This window comes from Capsicum annuum, chromosome 11 (genome assembly GCF_002878395.1).
Source record: "Capsicum annuum cultivar UCD-10X-F1 chromosome 11, UCD10Xv1.1, whole genome shotgun sequence".
In the NCBI taxonomy this organism is placed as follows: Eukaryota; Viridiplantae; Streptophyta; class Magnoliopsida; order Solanales; family Solanaceae; genus Capsicum; species Capsicum annuum.
Window position 1 is genome coordinate 79,452,120 of NC_061121.1, and position 23,830 is coordinate 79,475,949.

The window sequence follows — 23,830 nt, forward strand, 5'->3', positions numbered from 1 at the left end:
GAACCGACGGGGGGGTCGGGTCAGCGCCGGGGGACGGCGACCGGAGGTCGGGTCGGCGCCGGAGGTCGGAGCCGGCGGTCGGGTCGGGTCGGCGCCGAAGGTCAGCGACGGAGCCGGGGACCGGGGGCCGGTGCGCTAGCGATGGAGAGAGGGTAGGGAGAGAAAGAGAGGGCCGGCGACCGGAGGTCGTGGCCGGCGGTCGGTCAGCGCCGGGGACCGGAGGTCAGAGCCGGCGACCGGATCGGGTCGGCGCCGAAGGTCAGCGACGGCGCCGGGGACCGGGGGCCGGTGCGCTAGAGATGGAGAGAGGGTAAGGAGAGGGTAAATACTATTACTTATTTTTTTTAGAAGGGTAATTTTGTAACTTTAACAAAATCAATACTTATTTCTTAAATATCATATCCGATCAAATAGCAACACATAATTTGGGACGGAGAAAGTACTATTTTCGTTATCTCTCATACTTACCTTAGTAAGACATGGTAAGGTCACTTCTCCCCATGACTTCTTTCAGATACTTTCATAATCTTTTTATCCACTGTGTAATTCAGTCTGTTTTACATACGAGTATTATTTCATATGTATTCACGTCCTTTTTATTTCTAGTTTAATCACACGTGTCTTGCACGTGTAATGTTTGATTATATAAAAATAATTTTATATATTGCAGAAATTTTTAATAAAGTGTAAAGGTTTAAATCATTTTTCAAAGATTTTTTACATGTTAATATAATAATATAAACATAAATATATATTTTAATGTAAGCACATACTTATTTTACCACCAGAAGTTTCAAGTGGTTGATGAATCTCACTTTTGTGTTTGTCATGCAGTACCTCTTCCTCTTACTGTCGAATGCTAAGATAGACACATCAATTTGAACCATGTTTATGGCACGATTATTTTTCTTTTTTTTCTTTTTTATATTTAAAATCTTTCCTTATTTTTAAAGTTAAATCTTTACAAAATCATTTATTATATTGTTATTACGTACTTAAAACTTTTAAAATTTGATACTTCCTCAATTTTTGCTTATTTTAACAGTTTTATATTTATTTCTAGATTTTTCAATTCTTCTTAAAACTCAATTTAGTTGATTTTAGAATTCTTAAACTAATGAAAAAAGAATTAGTTATCACTAATTTTGATGACTTCTAATAAGCAAAGATTTTATCATAAATAAATTTAATTAATTTTCAACTCTTAAATATTAGGGAAGAATAGTGATAAGACAATTTTATCTAAAGCAAAGCTTTTAATGAAGGGCAAAAAGTTCAAACAACATTTCTAAAACCCTTCACACTTTTAATTAAGGGTGTCAAACGGGCCGGTTTTAACCGGCCCGAACCGGCCCACTAAAGGAAACCGGACCGGTTTGACCCGGTCCGGTTGGATTTTGAATTTGGGACCGATTAGCCCGGACCGGACTCAACCCGGTTAGGGCCCACAGGTTAACCGGCTCGGCCCGACCCGAATAAGCCCGGATAAGCCCATTTAATTTTTTTATTTTTTTTTTAAGATTTTGGAAAATTAGGCCAAACTAGCCGTTGGCCCAACGGCTATAACGGCTAGTTTGGGCCCAAATATAAAAAAAAGTTTATTTTTATTTAAAATCATTTTTTAATCCCAAAAAATAATTCTATAAATACCCTACACTTTCAAATCATTTTTCACACAATTTTTCATCCTCTCAAGTCTCAAATCTCATTCTCTCTCAAATCTCATTTCTCAATTCTCAAATATTCTATATATTTAATTTCTAAAGTGCTCACTTTAATTTTTTCAATTTTGCAATTAATAAGTACGAGTGGAAGTAGCTAAAGTCGCAACCTTCGAATACTTCCAAAATTTGGTATTGTCGTTCCATATCTTACTTTTAATTTATAATTAGTGTATTAATTGTTGAATATTTATTTTTATTACTTTTTGTGTAGTTTGAATATTTTTTAGTTTGATTTATACTATGGATAAATTAAGAAACCTCGGTAAAAGCATCAAAATTTTTTGTCCGGGAAGTGGTAGTGGTAGCAAAAAGCGAATTACTAGCGATCGAGGTACTTCAAGTACTAGATATACCCATGTGCCTTCGCCTCCGGTACTACTTAGTCAACCTTTTGAGGAAGAAATAGGTGTAGGTGCTCACGATATGAATTATTTATAAGTTCAGGAAAATTACGGTATAAAAGAAGAAAATGAAGTAGATGCGGTTGATTTAAATGAAGATGATGAAAATATTGGTGAGACACCCGAAGTAGGAAATGCTAACGTTAGATCCGAATCGGTTAATCTCCCTCCCCGTCCTCCCCGTGCCCCAAGAGCTAGTAAACAAACTAGTGTTGCATCGAAATTTTTTGAACATATATCAGATACTGAGGTGCAATGCAATATTTGTCAAAAAATATATAAGCATAAAAGAGGAGGCAAGCAAGGGGGTACGGGTACGTTAATGAGACATTTAGTTGAAGATTGCAAAAGAGAGTTAAAAATCGCACAAGGTGATGAGGCTGTTAGTGGGCCCAGACAAACTAGAATAGACCCAACAACCGGTCACGTAACGAAGAAGTATAATAAATTGAGAGATCGGGAAGAAATAGCAAAAATGGTAGTTGTAGGTTGTTTGTCTTTTAGTTTTCCTTCTTCTGATGTTTTTATTTATTATATTCAAGCAATTTATAATCCTGTGTTTAATGGTATTCCTAGAAGTACTTATCGGTCTGATATTTAAGACTTCATTCACAATATTGTTTTTATTTATCTACATTGTTAAAAAATATTCAATGTAGAATATCCCTAACTTCTGATCTTGGTCGTGCTGTAAATAAAAATGATTATTTAACCGTTACTTGTCACTGGATGGATAGTAATTTTGTGATGCAAAAACGTATTGTTGCTTTTTATATGATGAAGATCGTAAACATACTGGACAATTTATTGCTGACTCGATACATAAAATTACAGCATTTTATGGTATCGAAAATAAAATCTTATGTATCGCTTTTGATAACGCTTCTAACAACAAGACTGTCATAACAAAGTTAAAATTAAAGTTAGCACTGTCGTTACCTGAAATTTTTCATATTAAGTGTGCATGTCATATATATAATTTAATTGTAAAAGATAGTCCTGAGTTTTTTGAGATTTATATTGAAAAAGTCCGTCTTGCTGTTGGTTTTATACAAGGAAATAATTATAGATCGAGAATTAAAGAATTTAAAGTTAAATGTCAAGAAAATGGGCTTGCACCGATACTGATGCCTGAGAAAATTGATATTAGATGGAATTCTACGTATGATTTTTTAAAAACTTGTTATAAATATAGAGTTCCTATTACATTAGCTTTTAACCAACATTGTAGTTCATTTGCTGATTCTGTCGATTGCATGCTACTTGATTCTGATTGGGTTGTAATTAATGATCTTGTTAAGTTTTTGAAAAAAATTTATGTAGCTACGGTTGGATTTTTCAATGCTTATTATCCTACTGTTTGTAATATTTTGGGATATATAATCGATATTTCTGATTTGCTCAAAGAATATAAAAATAAAGAAGGTTATGAAAATGTTGTTGGTGTCATGTTTACTAAATTTAAAAAATATTTTTTCCCAATTTTCTCTATTTTCTTGGTTGGTGCTATGCTAAATTCATGCATTAAATATCATACTATTTGCCACTTTAGTACTCTTATTTATCGTAACTTAGAAATAAATACTAACAATGATTCTGAACAAGTACAACCTGATTTGTGGACGGCTACGTCTAATGCGAATGCTTACATAGATAAATTATATAACCACTATGCTGATTTAGTTGATTTAGCTGTACCGGCACATATCAGTCCAACTGTCTCTCCTCATCCTCCTGAGGTGTCATCATTTTCTAAAAGGCCGGCACATTGTGGTTTTCATGATTCCTTTTATGATTTATCCTGTTGGAACAGTGTTGACGAGGTAGCTTACACATCAACTTATCGGGAAGAGCTTAAATATTATCTTTGGTCGCCGCCAGAGAATCGCAGACGACGGATCAATACGTTGGATTGGTGGAGGAATAATGAATCACAATATCCTCTGTTTTCAAGATTAGCTAGAGATATCTTGAACGTTCCAACGTCAACCGTTGAATCAGAGAGCGCCTTTAGTCAAGGACGACAGCAACTTGGAGACAACCGACACTCATTGGGAAGCAATGCAATAAATGTTCTAGTTTACCTCAGAGATTGGATTAGAGCAGAAAGAAGAAATCAAGGAATGGAACCAGAGCCAAATGACGAGCAGAAACTTGAAGAAATTATGACTTCGCGGGAGAACTCAGCAGAATCAAGTCCAATGCATGTGTTTGCCCCTATTGACTTTGACTATCCTATGCAAGTTCCCGTTAATATTAACATGGATGAGTTGGAAAAAATGATGCATAGTTTGTAGATTTTTTATTCATGTAAATTATAAATTTTGGATCATTTTGCAATCAATAAAATTCAACATTCATTAATTAACTATCAAGTATTATTAATTTATTATATTAAGTAGTATATGTTTTATATATTATTGTATATATCTTCTATACACATGTATATTTAACGTATATATTTAATGTATCCAAGTGTATATGTTTTACAAATTAGTATATAACTATATATATATATATATATATATATATATATATATATATACATACATATTGTAGTATATATAAATGTATATTGTAGAATAGTATATATTTTATTTAAAGTAGTACATATATATTGAATGGTGTGTATATATCTTCTATAGACGTATATATTTAACGTATACATGTGTAAATGTTTTATAAATTAGTATAGTATAACTATCTATATATTGTAATAAATATATATTGTAGTATATAGTTTATTTAATTTTAAAGTAGTACATATATATTGAATGGTGTGTATATCTTCTATAGACGTGTATATTTAACGTATACATGTGTATATGTTTTATAAATTAGTATAGTAAGTATATATAAATATATATATATATATATATATTTTATTTAAAGTAGTACATATATATTGAATGATGCGTATATATGTGTATGTATTATATCTTCTATAGACTTATATCTTTAACGTATACAAGTGTATATATTTTATAAATTGGTATATGAGTATATATACATATATGTATATATAGTAGTAAATATATATATATATATATATATATATATATATATATATATATATATATATATTGTAGTATATATTCTATTTAAAGTAGTACATATATATTGAATGGTGCGTATATATGTGTATATATCTTCTATAGACGTATATCTTTAACGTATACAAGTGTATATGTTCTATAAATTAGTATGTAATTATATATATATACATATTGTTGTATATATATATATATATATGTATATTGTAGTATATATTTTATTTAAAGAAGTACATATATATTGAATGGTGGGTATATATGCGTATATATCTTCTATAAGCGTATATATTTAACGTATAAATGTGTATATGTTTTATAAATTAGTATATAACTATAAATATATATTGTAGTGTATATATATATATTGTACTATTGTAGATTTGTAGTATGTGTTTATTTAAAGTAGTACGTGTAGTCATATATAATTATATATTGAATGATACGTATATATGTGTAATTGTTTATATATATTTTAAAAATATATATTGTATAATTGTAGTGTATATAATGTATATTGAAGTGTATATAGTGTATATAATTGTAGTGTATGTAGTGTATATTGAATTTTTCATTTTTTTTTAAACGGGTTTGACCGGTTTTTAATCAGGTTTGACCGAGTTTAGGTGGGTTTAACCGGGTTGGATTAAGTGGGCCGGTTCAGGGTTGTTTTTAACATTTTTACTGTTGAACCCGAAACCGGCCCAGCCCACCTAACCCCAACCTGGACCGAAACCGGCCCACAATTCGATTAAACTAAACGGGCCGGTTCCGATTTGGCTCGGACCGGCTCACTTGACACCTTTATTTATAATATATTATATAGATTATAGATTATAGATTATAGATATAGATATTGGGGGCGATGCACCTTAAGTTTCAAATTCAAATGTTCTAGAAAGCAAGTTTCCTCTATAAGCATATTAGTCCATTTTTAGCTGGAGTTGGTGATAGAGTTGTCAATACGGGTTGGACCAGTCCATCCGAATTAGCCTACATAGGCTTTGGAGTTTGACGGGTCAGGCTGGGCTATTCCATCAACATGACAGGTCAGAAAATAGCAAGCCAGCCCATTACACTGTGGGTTGCGGGCCTTCATGGGCTAGCCCACTTTTTAAAATTTATTATTTTTATAATGTTAATTTAAATTTTAAAATATTGATTATATAAATATTTATAATATAATATTTTTATGATGTTAATACTTATTAATCAAGTCTCAAATTTACAAAAAAAATTTTAATAATATGTGAAATTGAATAACTTTTGACACAAAATTTAAACCAAATAGAGATGTTGAAAAACAAACGAAACAATTAATGAGTAATAATATAACAAGCTAAATAGCAATATTAACCTAATTTTATTTTAACTGCACAAGCCAGTTCACTTTTTAAAATATATTATTTTTATAATATTAATTTAAACTTTAAAATGTTGATTACATAAATATTTACAATATAATATTACATGAAGTTACTACTTGTTAATCAAGTCTCAAATTTATAAAATAAATCCTTATAATCTGTGAATTGAATAACTTTTGACACAAAATTTAAATCAAATAGAGATGTTGAAAAACAAATGAAACAGTTAATGAGTAATATTATTATAATTAGCTAAATAGAAATATTAACCTAATTTTGTTTTATTGATCACAATAAAACACAAAGAAATGTTAATATTTAGTCCATTAAAAGTGAAAATGAACTCTTAAAAAAAACTCTCACGGGAATTATGACGTGTTCAACATTGCCACGTCATCTTCATCAAACATATTTGATTCTTTAAAAATTATGTATTCTTTATAAAATTATATATTTTGTATTTTAATTATTTATCTATTTTATAAACATAACTAATATTTAAATATCTACGATGGTCCAACTAGACTTTGAATTTGGACTCTTTTTTTATTATTAGTACTCTATTCTATTTTTTAATTGACCCACAGCCCAGCCCAGCTCATATTGTTCAAGCCCCAAGGGCCAACGAGCTTATTCGAGCTGAGCTAAAAAGTCAAAATTGTAGCCCAGCCCTATTAAATTACAATCTGGTGAGCCCCACTTCATACTAGTTTATTGGAGTTCTAGACGAAAATAAGTCATTTTAAAAATCAATTCACCAAAGTAATATTTTTTTTTTTGAAACTTTACCAAACTAGTATAAACGTTGTTCCCAGTAACGTATTATGTTTCCAAAAAAGATAATAGACCAAAAAGAACTACTGGTAGATGTTAGAATAGAATCGTTACTGTGAGTAACGTTTTTGTCATAAAACGTCATCCACAATAACGTTTTTGACATAAAATATTACTGACAGTTATGACACTCTGCAACTCTGCACATCAAAATCTTTGTATGAATCTGAAATTAAATACGTTACTGTCAATTATGTTTTAACTATAAAACGTTACTCCAAACAACGATACTATCAAATCAAGTGTCCCAGCAGAATCTTTGACATTAAAGTCGTTATTACTAGTCACATTTTAACATAAAAACATTACTGTGAGTAACGCTTCTATCGAATCAAATCACAGGCCTGTAAATTTGAAATCTTGGTGATTGATTTATCAATAAAACGTTACTGCCCATAACATTTTAGGAAAGCAGATTATTATAAGAGATGCTTTGTATAGAATGTTCAACACATTTTTATAATTTTAATCAAAGCTTTTTCTTTTGTGCTTCATTTTGGAAACAACATTTACAAATTTTTAATAGGTATGGATAGTCAATATTTTGTAATATATTAAAATTATTTTTCTATTTTAATAATTATATAATACATATCTTATTTTTGTGTATAGCAGAGACAATGATTAATTTTGAAGAAAATGTGATGGTTGCTTTGTATTCGGGTGGTGAAATAATTTTTGAAATGAACGTATTCAGATACAGTGAAGGTGCTAGAATGGTTGTTAGCATGTCTATTTCAACAAGCTACGTTGAACTAGTTGAACTATTGCATAAAAAAATGAGGACAAATAGTGAAAATATTCAAATGAATATTTCTGGAAAATATCCATGCTCATTTTAAGGTCACATTACAAGGTTCTGAAAAATATCCATGCCGATTTTACATGCTGGCGCGACGCACCATAATCGCACCAGCTCACTGGAAAATGGACAATTGGGAAACTGCATAACGGCGCGACGCGGTGGAAATCGCGTTGCCATCTTTGGTTGTGAACTGAAACTATACCGCGATACAGTAGAATCGTGGAGGCTCACTGGATTTTGACAATTGCCATTTTGGATGGCTCCGCGATGCGCTAAGGTGCCAGGTGGCACACTGTTTCACTAAAATGGCTCTAACTCTTCATCCGAGTGTCTGATTTGGGCGAATTTGGTATCGATGGAAAGCTTATTCAATGCTCTACATGACAAAAAGGTAGAAATTAGGGAAATTCCACATGATTCAAAATATTTCATACTTGAGAAGGTATTTCTGAAACTCTTAGACTCAAATTTTTGCTTTACTGAATACGCTCTAAGGCTCAGACTGGAAGACGACTTTGCGGGGTATTACAAAAATCTTTTCTTGTTTTTAAAGTTAAATCTTTACAAAATCATTCATTACATTCTTATTACGTACTTAAAACTTTTAAAATTTGGTATTTCTTAAATTTTTCTTATTCTAACGCTTTTATATTGATTTCTAAATTTTTCAAATCTTTTTAAAATCAAACTTAATTGATTTAGAATTCTTTAAGCTAATGAAAAAAGCAGGTCATTCTTTTTGAAACAGAGAAAGTACCAAATACCAAAACACTAAAGAGTAGTAACAAAAAATTAATAAAGTCATTGATGCAAGTTGCTCATATTTCAACAATAATTTTACCATGTCACTCCTAATTAATTGCTTTAATTAATTATTTTACAGCATTTAAATATTAAAAATTTAATACAGATACTTAATAAGTACAGTAAAATAAACATTTATGATATGATTATTTCAACTGCTCCAGTCGTATTTTTACTATATCACTCATAATTAATTATTATAAGTCATCTATGTATTATAAAATTAATACTCACTTCGTTTAAAAAAGAATGACCTACTTTGATTTGGCACAAAGTTTAGAAAAATAAAGAAGACTTTTGAATCTTATGACCTTAAATTAAAGTTGTGTCAAATATACCAAAATATCCTTTAATCTTGTCGTCTAAATATGTCACGTGAAAAGTTGAAATTAAAGTATTGCCAAAAAAGGAAACGGGTCATTTTTTTTTAAACATACTAAAAAGGAAAGTAAGTCATTCTTTTTTAAACTGTGGGAGTAATATTTAGTAAAAAATAAAATAAATATAAAATAATTAATTAACTTTTCATGTTTTAAATTAACTTTACGTCTTAGATGAGCCTACTTGAATTTTTTCATAAATACTTTTTATAATAATTTACTATGTCACTTCTAATTAGTAAAATAAAAAAAATATTATAAATTACAATAATTAAAAATTTAAAAGATATAATTGACGATCAAACGTCACAAAAGTTTGAACAAAGAGAAGAGTACCTGAATTTATCCGCTCAACTTATTTAAATCCTTTAAACACACGCATTTCTAATTGGTCCACGTCACATATTAAATTATTTTACATTTTTTATTCATTAAATTACCAAAACCCGACCCATTACCCGACCCACACATAACAAATACCTCAATTTCCAAATTAAATCTCATTTTTCACTTCACCTTATACCACGAATGTGTGTATGAACAAATACTCTCTATTTTTCATTTCTAGCTCTATTATATCCAAAAAAAATAAATAAAAAAAAATCAAATCTTTAATCCAATTAGTCACTCAGAAAGGAACAAATTTTTGTTCTTGAATTCGTAAAATCTTAAAATTTTCCTTGACAAATCAAGGATGCAATCATCACTTAATTTTGGATCTGAAAATCTTGAAATTTTTGTAGTTACGTTAATAACATCTTGATTTCTTTTATTGTCGGGTTAGAAAATCTTGAATTTTTGTTGTTGGATTTGAAAAATCCTATTCTTTTTCTTGCTGGGTCTGAATTTTTTTCAATTTTCTCAAAAAAATTGAATCGTTGATTTTAAAAAAAACAACCACATTTAAACATTTACTCTCTGTATTGTTCTTATTTTCATCTTCTTCGTCTTCAATTGAAAAGAAGAATTAAAAATAGTAGAAGAAAATCAGATGGAGATGATAAATTAGCCTTTTTCGGATAAATAATACTAGAAGGAGATGAATTCAATGTTATGTTTCGTGCTAAAACTTGAGCGGCTTAAGAAAAAAAATAAAAAATGATCTCAATTTTTACATCAATTTCACAGATTGAGCAGATTTTGAATGATTGAAGGAGTGGAGAAAATTAGGGGTTTTGAGGAATTAAGTGGGGTTGGGTGTGATTTAAAATGTATAAGACCATTATATATATATATATATATATATATATATAAAATGATTTTTGTACTTAAAAAATAGTTAATACGTCAAATTAACTCATTCACGAGCTTTCAACACGTGACCTGGGATGTAATGGTGGATTTCAATTCATTTTAAAATTGTCAGAGAGGTAAATAAATAAAAATTTAGTTAAAGGATTAAAGTAAGTTGAGTGAATAAGTTTAAGGGTATTTTTATGTCTTTACTCCAAAGAGAATAATATCTATATTATTTGAAAATTATTAATAATTAATAACTTAAAATATTTAAAAATATATTAAAATATAATTTATTATCTAAATTTTATTTATGTCACATGAACCGACAAAAAATCAAAAAGCATATATTGAGCCCTCAATATCTAGTCTATCAAAGGATGCATACCCCTAATTTGAGACAGAGAAAATTATTTTTTAATTTTCTTATGTTTGATTGGTTTAAATATTTTAAAAAATATTTTTTAAATCAACTTATTTTTCTCAAATCTAAGAAAAATGACTTTCTTTCAAAAAGTAAGAAAAATATTTTTCATAATTCTCTTTCAACCTCACTATTAAATTGATATATCCATACAACTCTCAAAATCACTCACCCCTATCCTCGGCATTTGATCCCCTATCACCCCCAATATAAAAAACATATTTAATGTTTTAAAAGATATTTCAAATTTTTTTCTTACCTCATCCCCGACCCCTACCTCCTCCCTCTCTACAAAAACAATTAACTTTTTTAAAAAAAATCAATATTTTTTTCTTATACCACCTTCTACCCGACCCCATCTCTACCGGCCCCCTCACCCCTCCATTCCCCTCTAAAAACAAGAGTAAATCTTTCAAATATGATTTTTCAAAAAATTTCAATTTTATTCTTACCTCACCCTCCCCTCCAAAAAAAATATTATTATTTCAATTTTTTTTCAAAGATAACTCAATTTTTTTCTTACCCCGTCCCTATCACCTATTTTGACCCTCACCTCCACCCACCTACCCACAGCCACACACCAAGCCCCCTCTCCAAATCAAAAGATTTAATTTTTTAATTTGTTTTATAGAAGTTTCAGAACTTTTTTCTCATCCCACCCTTCTTACTTTATTCGTTCTCATTGTTGTTTGTTAAATAGTATCTACAAATACTTTTATAAAATATTTTCCTATTTGCATAACAAACACAAGAATACAACTAAGAAACAACTTATTTTCTTAAAAAATGTTTTCCTCCAAATTGGACACACCCTAAAAAAATATTTTTCGAGGTCAAAAATTATTTTTATAAAAAGTATTTCTACTTTTTAGTTAAACACTAACATTTATTTTCTGAAAATTATTTTTTCATTCATCAACCAAACACTAAAAAATATTTTTCAAAAAATATTTTCTTCTCACCAACAAAACATAAGAAAATAAGTAAGAAATCAACTTCTTTTCTGAAAACATTTTCAGGTGTGTTTGGTATAAAGGAAAACATTTTGGTACGAAGGAAAACATTTTCTGAAAATGTTTTCCAATTTTCTCATGTTTGATTGGCTTAAAAATTTTGAAAAATATTTTTCAAATCAACTTATTTTCCTCAAATCTAAGGACTAAGAAAATGACTTTCCTTCAAAAAGTAAAAACAAAAAACATTTTCCAACTCTCTTTCAATCTCACTTTTAAGTTGAAAAATTAATACTACTCTCAAAATCACCCACCTCTACTCCAACCCTCAATTTCCTACCCCCTCCCCAAATCCCACCTCACCCCCTACCACCCCTATTCAAAAAAAAACATTTCAAATTTTTTTCTTACTTTGTCCCCTACCCAAAATCCAAACCGCTACTCCTCCCCCCTCCCAAACCCCAACCCCTTCCAAGAAAATATTTAATTTATTTTTTAAATCAACTTTTTAAAATTTATTTTTTAAAAACAAAAAAAAAATCCTTACCCCACCCTTGCTTCCCTACCCCGACCCCCACCCCCTACTACCCCCATTCAAAAAAACTATTTCAAAATTTTTTCTTAGCTCATCCTCTAACCCAAAACTCAAACCCCTACTCCCTTCAAAAAAAGAAAAAAAAGTTTAAACTTTTTCTTTCCCTCCATTATCCGACTCCAACCCCCCCCCCTCTACCAACTCCCCTACCCCAACCCCTACTAGTCCTCCTCCCCTCCTTCCCTTATCCCCAGAAAAATTAATTTTTTTTTCTTACTCCACCTTTACTATCTTTTTTGACAACCTCACCCCCCACCTCTCAACCCCCTCTCCAAAAAAAATTAAACTTTCAAATTTATTTTTAAAAAAAATTCAAATTTTTTTTCTTATTCCACCCTTATTTTTCTTTTCGTTCTCATTGTTTTCGTTAAATGTATACAAGTACTTTTAGAAAACATATTTAGAAAATATACATAAAAACCAACTTATTTTTTTAGAAAATGTTTTTCCTCCTTCATATCGAGCACACCATAAAAAAGTATTTTTCAAGGTCAAACTATTTTTCTAAAATGTATTTTTTCCTCTTTAGCTAAACACTAAAATGTATTTTATGAAAAATATTTTTCATTCACCAATCAAACATTAGAAAACATTTTTCATCCACCAATCAAACCTAAGAAAATAAGTAAGAAACCAACTGTTTTCTAGAAAAATATTTTCCATGAAAACCATTTTCCTTCGTACCAAACACACCGCTAGGAAAATATTTTCCGTGAAAAACATTTTCCTTCGTACCAAACACACCCTGAATCAAGTTTCGGAGTAACTAGGGATAACCCTTTTTTTCCTATTGGAAAAACAATAACTTTGAAGCGTCACAATTAAGAATAGTTCCAACTCCCAGTTGGAACGATTCCGAAATTCCTTGAGAAAAAATGTCTAGCTGAACGGATACGGGACCAAGCACCCTAGAAGAGCTATTATACACATTAAAATGGACAGTAGCATCGTGAAAGAAACTGTCGAAACTCAGAAACCTAATTGCTAGAGAAGCCATGTAACATTTATACCTCCATGAGAAATGAAGAGCAGACCTAGGGATTTACTCTTCGATTACTGGAGAAGGATCACTTGTTTGCCCAAATATATCAGAGATACCTTCCCAGTTATGTTTCTCTTTCGCTTCCCAATATCCACCCACATAGCGATAACAACCATCCTCATCCTTGCTAAACCATCTTGGTCGCCAACCCCTTTCCTGTAGTTTCCTTGCCTGCAGCAGCAATTATGATTGGTTAATCAATGAAACTTTAGAAACACAAAAAAAAGTGGACTTTAAAATCACCATGGACTCCTTAAAGATAAATTCAACAAGTTGCATGTGTTTAAGTAGGATAACTAAAACAAAAGCTTCACATGGTCAGCAGAGACTTTCTGCAGCTAATATAGGAAGAATAAAATATAGTGCAGGTGATATGCATTCTGCTTAAAGTAGTAGACTCTCTTCTCTACTTACACGTGGACAAATTTTCTGACAGATTTGGTATCACAATCCTCAAAACCTTTGTTGTTGCTTCTAGTAGAGTGGAGTCTTATATAAGATTATTAAAAAAAGGAGACTTTCTCGGTGGAACTAAAAAAGAGTTTAGTCACGCACTTTTTTTGGTAGACTTTTAGCCACTTTCGGCGGCTATGCACGTGTCCCCGACGGAGGGAGCAACCCGTCTGCTATGCCAGGGCGGCTTTTTCCTTTCACAGTAAGACCTGGTTATTGGGCTTCAAAAGACCTTCAATTACACTAGATAGAACGCAGAGGAAAACCAAAGATGTTTTAGCTTTCTCCAGATTTCTTCTATCTGCTTTTGTAACCACTTGAGATGACAGAAGTTATCAGGTAACTGCACTGTGGTTCTTTGCACAGCTCCTTTTTTGCAATTTTTATGTTCGTGGTTTTCAGGTCAGCTTTCAAGCAACTCGAATATTCCACCAAGTGCTTGCCACCCTCCCACCAAGTAGCTCTGCTGCCAAGGCTTGGGATCTTAGGAGGATGGGAAGAAATCATCCAGTCGTTTTGCTTTTGTTGGGATTTAAACCTGAGACATGGTCTCCTCCCAATTCATTGACCACTAGGCCCACACCTTTGGAGGCAGTTCTTTGCATAGCTCTTAAGAAAGTAAGAATAGCGACTCAAACAAATAGAAAACAGTGCATCAAGAATATCTCAACTTTCAAGATAGATCCAAAACAAATACATATCAATATCCTGAACATGAATGGCATTTAGACACAACAGACTATTATACAATCTATTTCTACATATATAAAAGCCAGCTTATGCTAGGGAAAAGTTGCATTGTAAATTAAATGGTTAACAAAATGTTCACCTTTTCCTTCTTCACATTTTTATGTTTCAATAAAAGCAGTGCAGTTCCAAACTACAGTAAAAAGAAATGAACGAGTACCTGTCTCTGCAACTGTTCAAGTCTAAGCTTCTCTGCATTAGCCAGCTCATACTCCCCATTCTCTAAGTGGCGCTGATCAGGCCTCAACCTTGAGTCAGTTGGTGGAAGCTTCTCTCTTAAGCCAGGTGTCAATTCATTTAAAGACATTGCAAAAGGTGTGAGGTTGTATCTTGTTTTGGGAGTGGATTTGTCCCTCTCCCACAACAATACGGCTTCAGTCATGGGATCATAACCCTTTGGCTTTGTGGTTGGATCTCCTAACACATAATACATTGCTTCATCCCACTTCCCCAATAACATAGCCACTTTTTCTCCTGTCCAGTTGTCTTGCACAAATCCATGGACCTTTTTTTCACAGAAGATAGGTGTTAATCTTTTAGTTTGGTTGAAACTAGAAACATATGCCCTCCATACAAATTGAAATGGACATTCACATACTCTTTAACATTTAAACAGAACTTTTAAGATATAAAATAACTAAGATTTCCAAATATGCAGCAATTAGCAAAGAGCAGCTGTTCATCAGCATTTATCTAGTAAAAAAAGACCATTTCCAAAAGGGCTTTGGTAATACCAGTTCATCCATTTGATGCTTATTCTATTAATATAATCTGAAAAGATAGAAAGCTCTGTACTTGTAGACACTGATAATATCTAACTACTTTACTACTTATTTGGATTTACTGAGTGGATAACCTTATAAGGTTCATTTTTCCACATAAACACTAAAAGAACAGATAAATTCTACTAGTAATAAATATTACCTGATGAGGATTTCGATCAATAATAGACTGCTCCTTGAATTTGAGTTTGCAAGAATATTTACCACTGCCTTTGATCCGCATAGTGCCATAATGGTCACAATAGATTTTACCAATTATTATGTTGTAAATAGAAGTAGTAACCTTGCTCCACTGAAATGTCTCACCATCTTCAAATTGCAGGGTTAGAACCCCCACAGGATCAAGCTGAATTGAACGTCCCCAAAACTTCCCTTTGAGATTAGAATCTGCCCAGAATTTCCACCCTCTGCCCTCACAGTGGCACGCAACAACCATGGGGTGATGACTAACCTGAAATTCATGCACATCATCTATTTGTTACAGAAGCAAAAGAGTCATATGAAAGAAATTTTTCAGATCAAATTTTTAGACGTTTCACAAAAAAATTCCTACTTTTTCTGAAAAGAAGTGTAGACCCTTGTCTGGATAATCCGCCTCGTAGGTTTCACCAAGGAGAGGATTAAAAGGTTTGCATTGCCTGCCCTGAGTCGATGCATAACCAGATACAGCAAAAGCTGCAATCTTAAGAATTCTCATCAGATAATTTCCCTGCAGAAAATAATTATGCAGCTCAATTACTTTATATAAAAACTTACTAAAGATGTAAGGAAAAAAATTATCCATCCAAAACCATTGGGGTAATAATGTTCGTCAATACAAGCAATTTCAGGGACAGGATATATGTGAGAATACAAAAACTCAAAACATCTGCACACAACACTAATTTCAAGACAATAGCAATGTGATACTCATGGCTCATAACAAAAACTTTTTTTTTATGAATGAGAAGACAACCTTAGGACCAATTGCAGCCTTCAATACTATGGAATAATGACCTGCCCCTCAAAGAATCTCCACTTAAATACCACGCTTAGTTCGCATAGTGCAAGGCTTGAACCAGTGACCTAAACCACAAGTCCGCCAACCTTTGCCACTTGAACTAAGCCCTGGGTGCCACAACAAAACTATTTAAGACTTCCGAATTAAAAAAAAAAAAAAAAAGAAGGAAAATGCCAACAAGGAGCAAGCAGAATATTTAACGTCTAGGTGGTTACACGAAAAACTTGTAGTGTCTAATTTCTATATTTGATGGCAGCCAAATATCTGGACTGGAAACATCAGGGTTAGGACTGAAGATGTACTGTGAAAACCCATTATCTTTTGCCATGTACAAGTCCAATAGGATCTTATAGAACAACTTAGATGAAAAGTGGATCGATTTCTCAATATTTTACAGGAAAAGATTCAAACACTCCATAATAAGTTTGCTACTCAGAAGAACTCTGCAGTTTGCATGCTTGTAGCTATGTTCTTCAAGAAATAACCAAAATCACATACAAATCCAAAACCTTATGTACTTAAATATCAAATACTGCTAACAGTATACTCAGTTTATCAAATGGTTCAACTGATAGCCTATTGTGCACGGTAGTGTAAGCCATAAGATCACAAGGAAAATAACCAACTGAAACAGATGGTGGGAAACTAATTCAGCTGTTTCATCTGCACAGCAAAACAAACTTTTTAAAAAGCTAGCTACCATAAAAAGCAAAGAGAGAGAGAGAGAGAGAGAGATGAGGAATGACCTGCTTTCCCCACTCCAGTGCCTGATCAACTAGGTCTGAGTACTCCAAATCTTCAAAACATTTCTGCAGTGAAGATAGTGGCTCATTGAAGTACACAGGAAGGCACACACCAGACAGGTCTTTCCCAATATTATCCTTGATTATTGACCACAAACCAACTGGCTTCTCTTTTTCCTTTGGTTCTGGTAGGCTATCCCTTCTTTTGATATAGGGATAATTGATTGTCTTCATTTCCACATGTAATTCGTGTGCACGACCAGTAGAGATCTCATTCTCAGAGGTTAATAAGCTACAAGCATTTCCTCTACCCTCTCTACTGCGATAAGAAGCACTTCTAAGAGCTTCAGCAGACAGAAAATCATTTGTATCAAAAAATGCACCATCTTCTTCATCTGTTTCAGCATCTCCACCATATCGGCTTTCATTGTCAGCGTCAGAGTCACTAGCACTACCTTCAGAGATAATGGAATAAAAATCTGCAACATTCACTAAGAGATTATGATTTTTTGAGATTTAATATAAACTAAAAAGTGAAAATTTCAATCTAGTTGAAAGGAAATGTAAGGAACCCCAGCAAAAATGTTATTATCTGCTCTTCAACAACAAACTTGCAGAAACCATCCTCAGCTGTAACAAGAAAAAGACTCTTTCACTAGGACACAACTTCAAATTTACAGCAAGGTATATGTTTTGAAATGGTTTTCTATAAGCTGCAATATACAACGTTAAAGACCCTTGATTTTGAAATGAAAACATCTACCAATTTATAGATAAGAACTGTGACTACCACTGCACAACCTAAGAAGGGATAAGGAGATTATGCAGGAGGTTTTACAATAACTGAACACCAATTAATCATTTGTCTTATAATGTACCCTCCCCCCTCCCAATTCCACAGGGGACAAGATTATAGGATAATCAATCAACATTGATGCATCAGGAGGCTCCTGACCATGTAAACTAGCCATTCTCAAAGACCAAAAGCTATTGGGAAGATACTGTGCCAGATCTTTAAAATTTTCAACATTATTGATATTCAGAAAAAATGGACGAACATCTGACTCTAAGATATATTAAAGGAGTAGGAAGATAGGAACCAACCACTAAATCTTCGACCTTGTCCACAACATGAATCTCGTTCTTTAGTTTCATCCACAACAGTTGTTTCCAACTCAATTTTCTCCGTCTGCAAGAAAGAGTGAGAACTAAGATGTAGTACCTTGATGTTCAAGTTAAAAATACATTAAGAATCCCAAATCAGCTGAAAATTAAGTAGCAATTGAAACTCCAAGCTCAAAACAAGACAGCAGGAAATGAATCAAACATCAGTAGAACATAACAATAGCTGACAATCCCACACATCAGGGGATAATCTCAGTTTCACGAGCTAAAAACTCAAATGATCACTTAGCTATGGACTTTTATCTTCACTTAACTTTAGATTTTACGTCAAAAGTCATTCAACTATGAGTGTTTTATTTAAAAAGCCACTCAACCTATTAATTATTTTTTTAATTAAAATTTGCTTATGTGGAATTTTTATTTAGAAACAAAATTCTAAAAAATAAAACGTACCTATCTAATGACCCTTTTATCCTTATTCCCCTAAATTAGGCCTTGCCGCCTCTTTCTCATAATATTTCTCCTTTTCACTTTCTTCCTCTTCCACTTCACCTTCTTCAGACGAAGAACTGACCTTTTTAATTGATGCAAAAATAAACACCATACTTCTCTCTCCTATATTGCATGGGTTTTATTGTGGTCTCAAAAGCTTAGCGGAGGAGTAATGAACAAGAACTTGGAAAACAAACTTGAGGAGCATTGCGATGCCTTTCAGTAAACAGCAACAAAAACCATCTTCTACTGACAAGTTTAGACTCCGACTTTAGGGGCATAATAGTGAAGAGATACCCTATTGATCAAGGAATTCAAGAATGGCATTGACTCCCATTGCTGGAAATCCTTTAGCTCAGAATCCTAAAGGCATTCTTATGTTTTCTTGAAAGCATGAAGTCTAGGCTTGAAAATAGAAAATAAGAGAACTCTTGCAAGGAAACTTGGGGCATGAATAGAAAGAACAGAGAAACACCAAAATGATAACAAAAGTAATTCACTAAAGGAGATTTCAAGCATAAAAAGAAAATGCAGACCAGCATTAAAACTTTTGCTTCCTTCTCTTAAATAACCTTTCTACTTCATCTGAGGTAGTGGTATGGACTGCATACACTTTACCCTCCCCAGACCCCACTTTGTGGGAATACACTGCGTATGTTGTTGTTGTAAGATAAAAGCTTTAAACAGTATAAATTACCTCCAACTGTCTAAGAGTGTCCACAAGCATGATATGCTTAAGTTGAAGAGCCTTCATCCGATTTTGTAGCTCCGCAACCTCGTGTAGCATGATAGACTCACAATCTTTTATCACTGACTCACCAATCCCTTCCTGCACCAATCTTGATCGTAGCTTCTCTGTAGATACAATAAAATCTTCTGAAGATGCAAAATCACCACTTGACAACAACCTGGGGAACTGATCTTTAGCAACCCCAAGAGCCTCAATCCACGTGGTCCTATCCTCCCTTGATTGACATCGCAAATGGAGTGTCTTTGTTCCCGTGAATATAGAAAGCCTTTTGTCATCTGACTTGCTTGCCCGAACTGAGGAGACCTGTATGACATGTTGTATTTTGCTAATTGATCAGAATATATACCCATAGCCAATCACAAGTAGAAGTGAGGAAACAGATACAGGCATACTACCAGAATCTTTACAGAGTAATTTATGAATTGCATTAAGGATGCTTGAGAATTACAAGAATTAACTATGGAAGAGTGAACAGGAATATTTAGAAACTAGAGGAACAGGGCAGATATGGAAAATCAGCGGCCAGTGAAGTAATTCACTGTCATCTGAGATGTTTTATTCACTTCTCATATGTTGGATAAGAAGATACTCTTGGAGTAATGAAAGCAGGCAATACTTTCCTCAAAAAAGAAAAAAAAAAATCTTAAAACATTTGTGTAGGACAGTTCAACTTAGGATGATCATCCTTCATTTCCTAGCATTTCATCAAGTAAAAGATTTAATTTCCTCAATCAATACACTATCATTATTGGAACATATTAAGTCATTTTATCTCCTACCAAGCGTATGCATAATGAATTTCACAAACTTTTCTTCTGATCTTAGGATACCTAAGCCACAATTTATAGGAACAGGAGCAGAAATTAAGCCAAATTTCCTTGATCTTTAACTTCTTGGTGCATTTTTCCAGATTTTTTGTCCTACGTCCAAACTCTTTGGCACTAATTTCCCGTCACAGTATAAATCAAAGTTTCCATTCTTAAGATAGTCAACTCAATCCATCAAACAAACTAATTGATGCAATGCATGACTCGTTCAACTACTTTATTTTGGATTTACATTCCATTAATGCCGGAAAAATGCTAAATACAGTTAAGACAAGAACTAGAGAATAAACAAACCATCAAATGAATTTCCCCAAATGGCTTCCACTTGTTAGATCCATCCAATCGATTAGCCTTCCTCATATACCTCCAAGACTCGTCACCAATAACCTTTAACCCCTTTTCTTTCCCTGGACTCATTGCAATTTTATCCGGTCCATGAACTTTGTAATATGATAACACTCCATCTTCAAGCACAAACCATCTCGCTCGCCATCCTTTTCCATAGTTCACCCATTTACATAGCACTCCAGCCACACTTACACTTCCATTAAAATCCTTCGAATCATTCCACTTTTCTTCGTTTTCATTAACCAAACCCGAATCCGAATCCGTATTCACTTGTGCATTCGTAAAACTCTGTCTTGAGCTGAAACTCACCGGTTTCACACCCACATTGTTGATATCAAGCCCTAACTGACTTTGAGTCACGGGCTGTGACTTTAGCACAGCCGGATTTCCTTTATCACGGTCAATCGACACTGGCGCAATGCAACACAGTGGATTCATCTACAACAAAAGAACAAACTTCACGAAGAAAAAGCTACAAATCTCAATTCATCTCAAATGATGCAAATCCATCAATGCTGAAGAAGAACAACCACGATCTCGATTTTCTTCCTAGTTCAAAAATGCGATGCTGAGCAACCGATCGGAGATCGAATCGGCGATACTACCGGAGGAGGTACTGTTCTGATATGACATAAGATCGAAAACCGATACGTAACAGTAAATATAAACTCCTTTTTTTTTCTTATACTACTATATTAATTAATGTATTTGTCAAATTTAGCATATAAAATAATAATTTTTTTATTTATTCAAATATTTGTAGATATCGGTATAGGTGAAGCAGCTATAAATATAAAGATGTATAGAGGTGAAAGCTTTTTACTGATCCATTAAAGTAGTAATGGAGTGAGACAGAGTACAAGCACAGGAGACGGTGCGTAGGTTAGCAGAGGGTCCATTGAGAGGGATTTAAATGCCTGGGCTTTTTATTTTTGGATTGGTTAAGCATAGATGTAATGATTGTGGAGACAGCTATCATGCGCAGCAGTTAACATTGTCGGGCCCCATCTTTTCCCCAAATGTCTTCTGTCCGTTCCGAATCAAAATATGTCATTATTTTAAAAAAATTGACTAATCTATGCCATATATATAAAAATATACCAAAATATACTTTGTGCATTTTTTAATACACAATGCTTTTATATTTTAACAAAAAGCATTCAAACAATGTTAAAGAGTAAAGTTTAGATTATGTACTTCAATCCATTTATTTATAAATTGTGCACTTAAAATAAGTATATAATTCATTTTTTTCAATATTGTATTTTTATTTTGTGCACAATCTATTTACACTAAATAAGTGCACAATACATTTATTTATCTACCTTTTTTGCATAATTGTGCATTATACGTACTGTCACTATATTATTATTATTATTATTATTATTATTATTATTATTATTATTATTATTATGTAAATAAACAATATATATATATGTATGTATATATATATATATATATATATATATATATATATATATATATATATATATATTTAGATTTGTACTTTTTTAGTGCGGAATTCATTTCTTTATATTGTTCATATTTTTGCACAATTGTTATTATTATTATTATAGGTGGCTTAAATTTACAACCCTTCGTTTGCTCTCTCTTTTTATGTTAGTTTTTTCATTTTTCTTTTTCCATCTTGATGATGTTAACAGTATGCAAACTAGAGTAAATATTAAGTTTTTGTATTAATATTTGATTATCAGATTTTGCAATAAAACTGAGCTTAATTATTTCTATTAGTTCAAAAAGCAACTGCTTATTGAAAAAAATAGAACGAACATGAAGTCAATTATAAGTATGGGTGGAGCCATGATTGAAGTTAGTATTTAAGTTTGATGAATTGTTGTGCAAGGAATTGTTAAGGAAGTAATTATATTGTCTGCTAAGGTTTTTCTTTTTTTTTTTTTCTTCTAATTAGCAGTGAAATTCTTAAATGGTGTGTGAAGGTAGAAAAATATCGAGTAGTCTGTCTTTATAACCAAGAAAAAAAATTATAAATTTGCATCATTCGGTCATTGACATGCAGTATATTATGTGGACAAACAAGAAATTATAGATAGATTATAGAGTAGCAAATAGCACAACTTGTTGATTGTTCTATGTGTCAAAAGTGGATCCTCTTGTATGAGTTTCCTTCGTTTAGGTTGACTCAATCATACGGCCATTAATGTCATTTTTTTCCCTAAAGATATGTTATATTATTTTTAAAAAATAGTATGTGTCGTTAACATTGAAGATACTCTTTTAAAAAAAGAGTAAATAAATAGACAATATAAATAAATGGATTGTGCACTAAAAAGTGAACAAACTTAAATATATATATTATTTATTTACATAATAAACAACAAGAACAACAACAAGAACAACAAGAACAACAACAAGAACAACAAGAACAAGAAGAAGAAGAAGAAGAAGAAGAAGAAGAAGAACAACAACAACAACAACAACAACAACAACAACAAGAACAACAACAGCAACAACAACAAGAACAAGAACAATAACAATAACAAGAACAAGAACAAGAACAACAACAACAACAATAACAACAATAAGAACAACAACAAGAACAACAAAAATAACAACAACAACAATAAGAATAACAACAAGAACAAAAACAAGAACAACAACAAGAACAAGAACAATAACAACAATAACAACAACAAGAACAATAACAATAACAACAACAAGAACAACAACAACAACAACAAGAACAACAACAAGAATAAGAACAAGAACAACAACAATAACAAGAACAACAACAATGATAACAACAACAACAACGACAACGACAACAACAAGAATAAGAACAACAACAAGAATGACAACGACAACAGCAACAAGAACAACAACAATAACAATAATAAGAATAATAATAACAACAACAACAACAAGAAAAAAAATAACAACAATAAGAATAATAATAATAAGAAGAACA

General features: G+C 32.2%; 1 protein-coding gene across 4 annotated transcripts; it reads right to left on the minus strand.

Annotated features, from left to right (window-relative positions):
* Nucleotides 1-8,004: 8,004 nt before the first annotated feature.
* Nucleotides 8,005-21,797, minus strand: LOC107847762 (oxysterol-binding protein-related protein 1D). 4 transcript variants are annotated; one of them, XM_047398814.1, is made up of 9 exons: nucleotides 20,830-21,797; nucleotides 19,655-20,011; nucleotides 18,445-18,529; nucleotides 17,344-17,819; nucleotides 16,151-16,306; nucleotides 15,740-16,048; nucleotides 14,976-15,320; nucleotides 13,584-13,786; nucleotides 8,005-8,557 (listed from the first exon to the last, which is right to left on the minus strand). In XM_047398814.1, exons 1-8 carry the CDS (start codon nucleotides 21,319-21,321, stop codon nucleotides 13,616-13,618), a joined length of 2,391 nt encoding a protein of 796 aa, XP_047254770.1. In that variant the 5' UTR covers nucleotides 21,322-21,797; the 3' UTR covers nucleotides 8,005-8,557; nucleotides 13,584-13,615. The 4 variants fall into 4 exon arrangements, 3 of the variants coding, with proteins under 3 accessions (XP_047254770.1, XP_016547722.1, XP_047254769.1); XR_007046689.1 differs by lacking the exon at nucleotides 8,005-8,557 and adding an exon at nucleotides 14,171-14,677 and having other exon boundaries at nucleotides 13,648-13,786; nucleotides 17,344-17,831; XM_016692236.2 differs by lacking the exon at nucleotides 8,005-8,557 and having other exon boundaries at nucleotides 13,329-13,786.
* Between the last annotated feature and the right edge of the window lie 2,033 nt (nucleotides 21,798-23,830).

Coding starts and splice junctions, on each gene's coding strand:
- LOC107847762 (XM_047398813.1), bottom strand. CDS start 21,321: ATGAATCCACTGTGTTGCATTGCGCCAGTGTCGATTGACCGTGATAAA. Junction 18,530..19,654: donor ACACTCTTAGACAGTTGGAG/GTAATTTATACT, acceptor TCTTTCTTGCAG/ACGGAGAAAATTGAGTTGGA. Junction 16,307..17,343: donor CACTGGAGTGGGGAAAGCAG/GTCATTCCTCAT, acceptor TATTTTCTGCAG/GGAAATTATCTGATGAGAAT.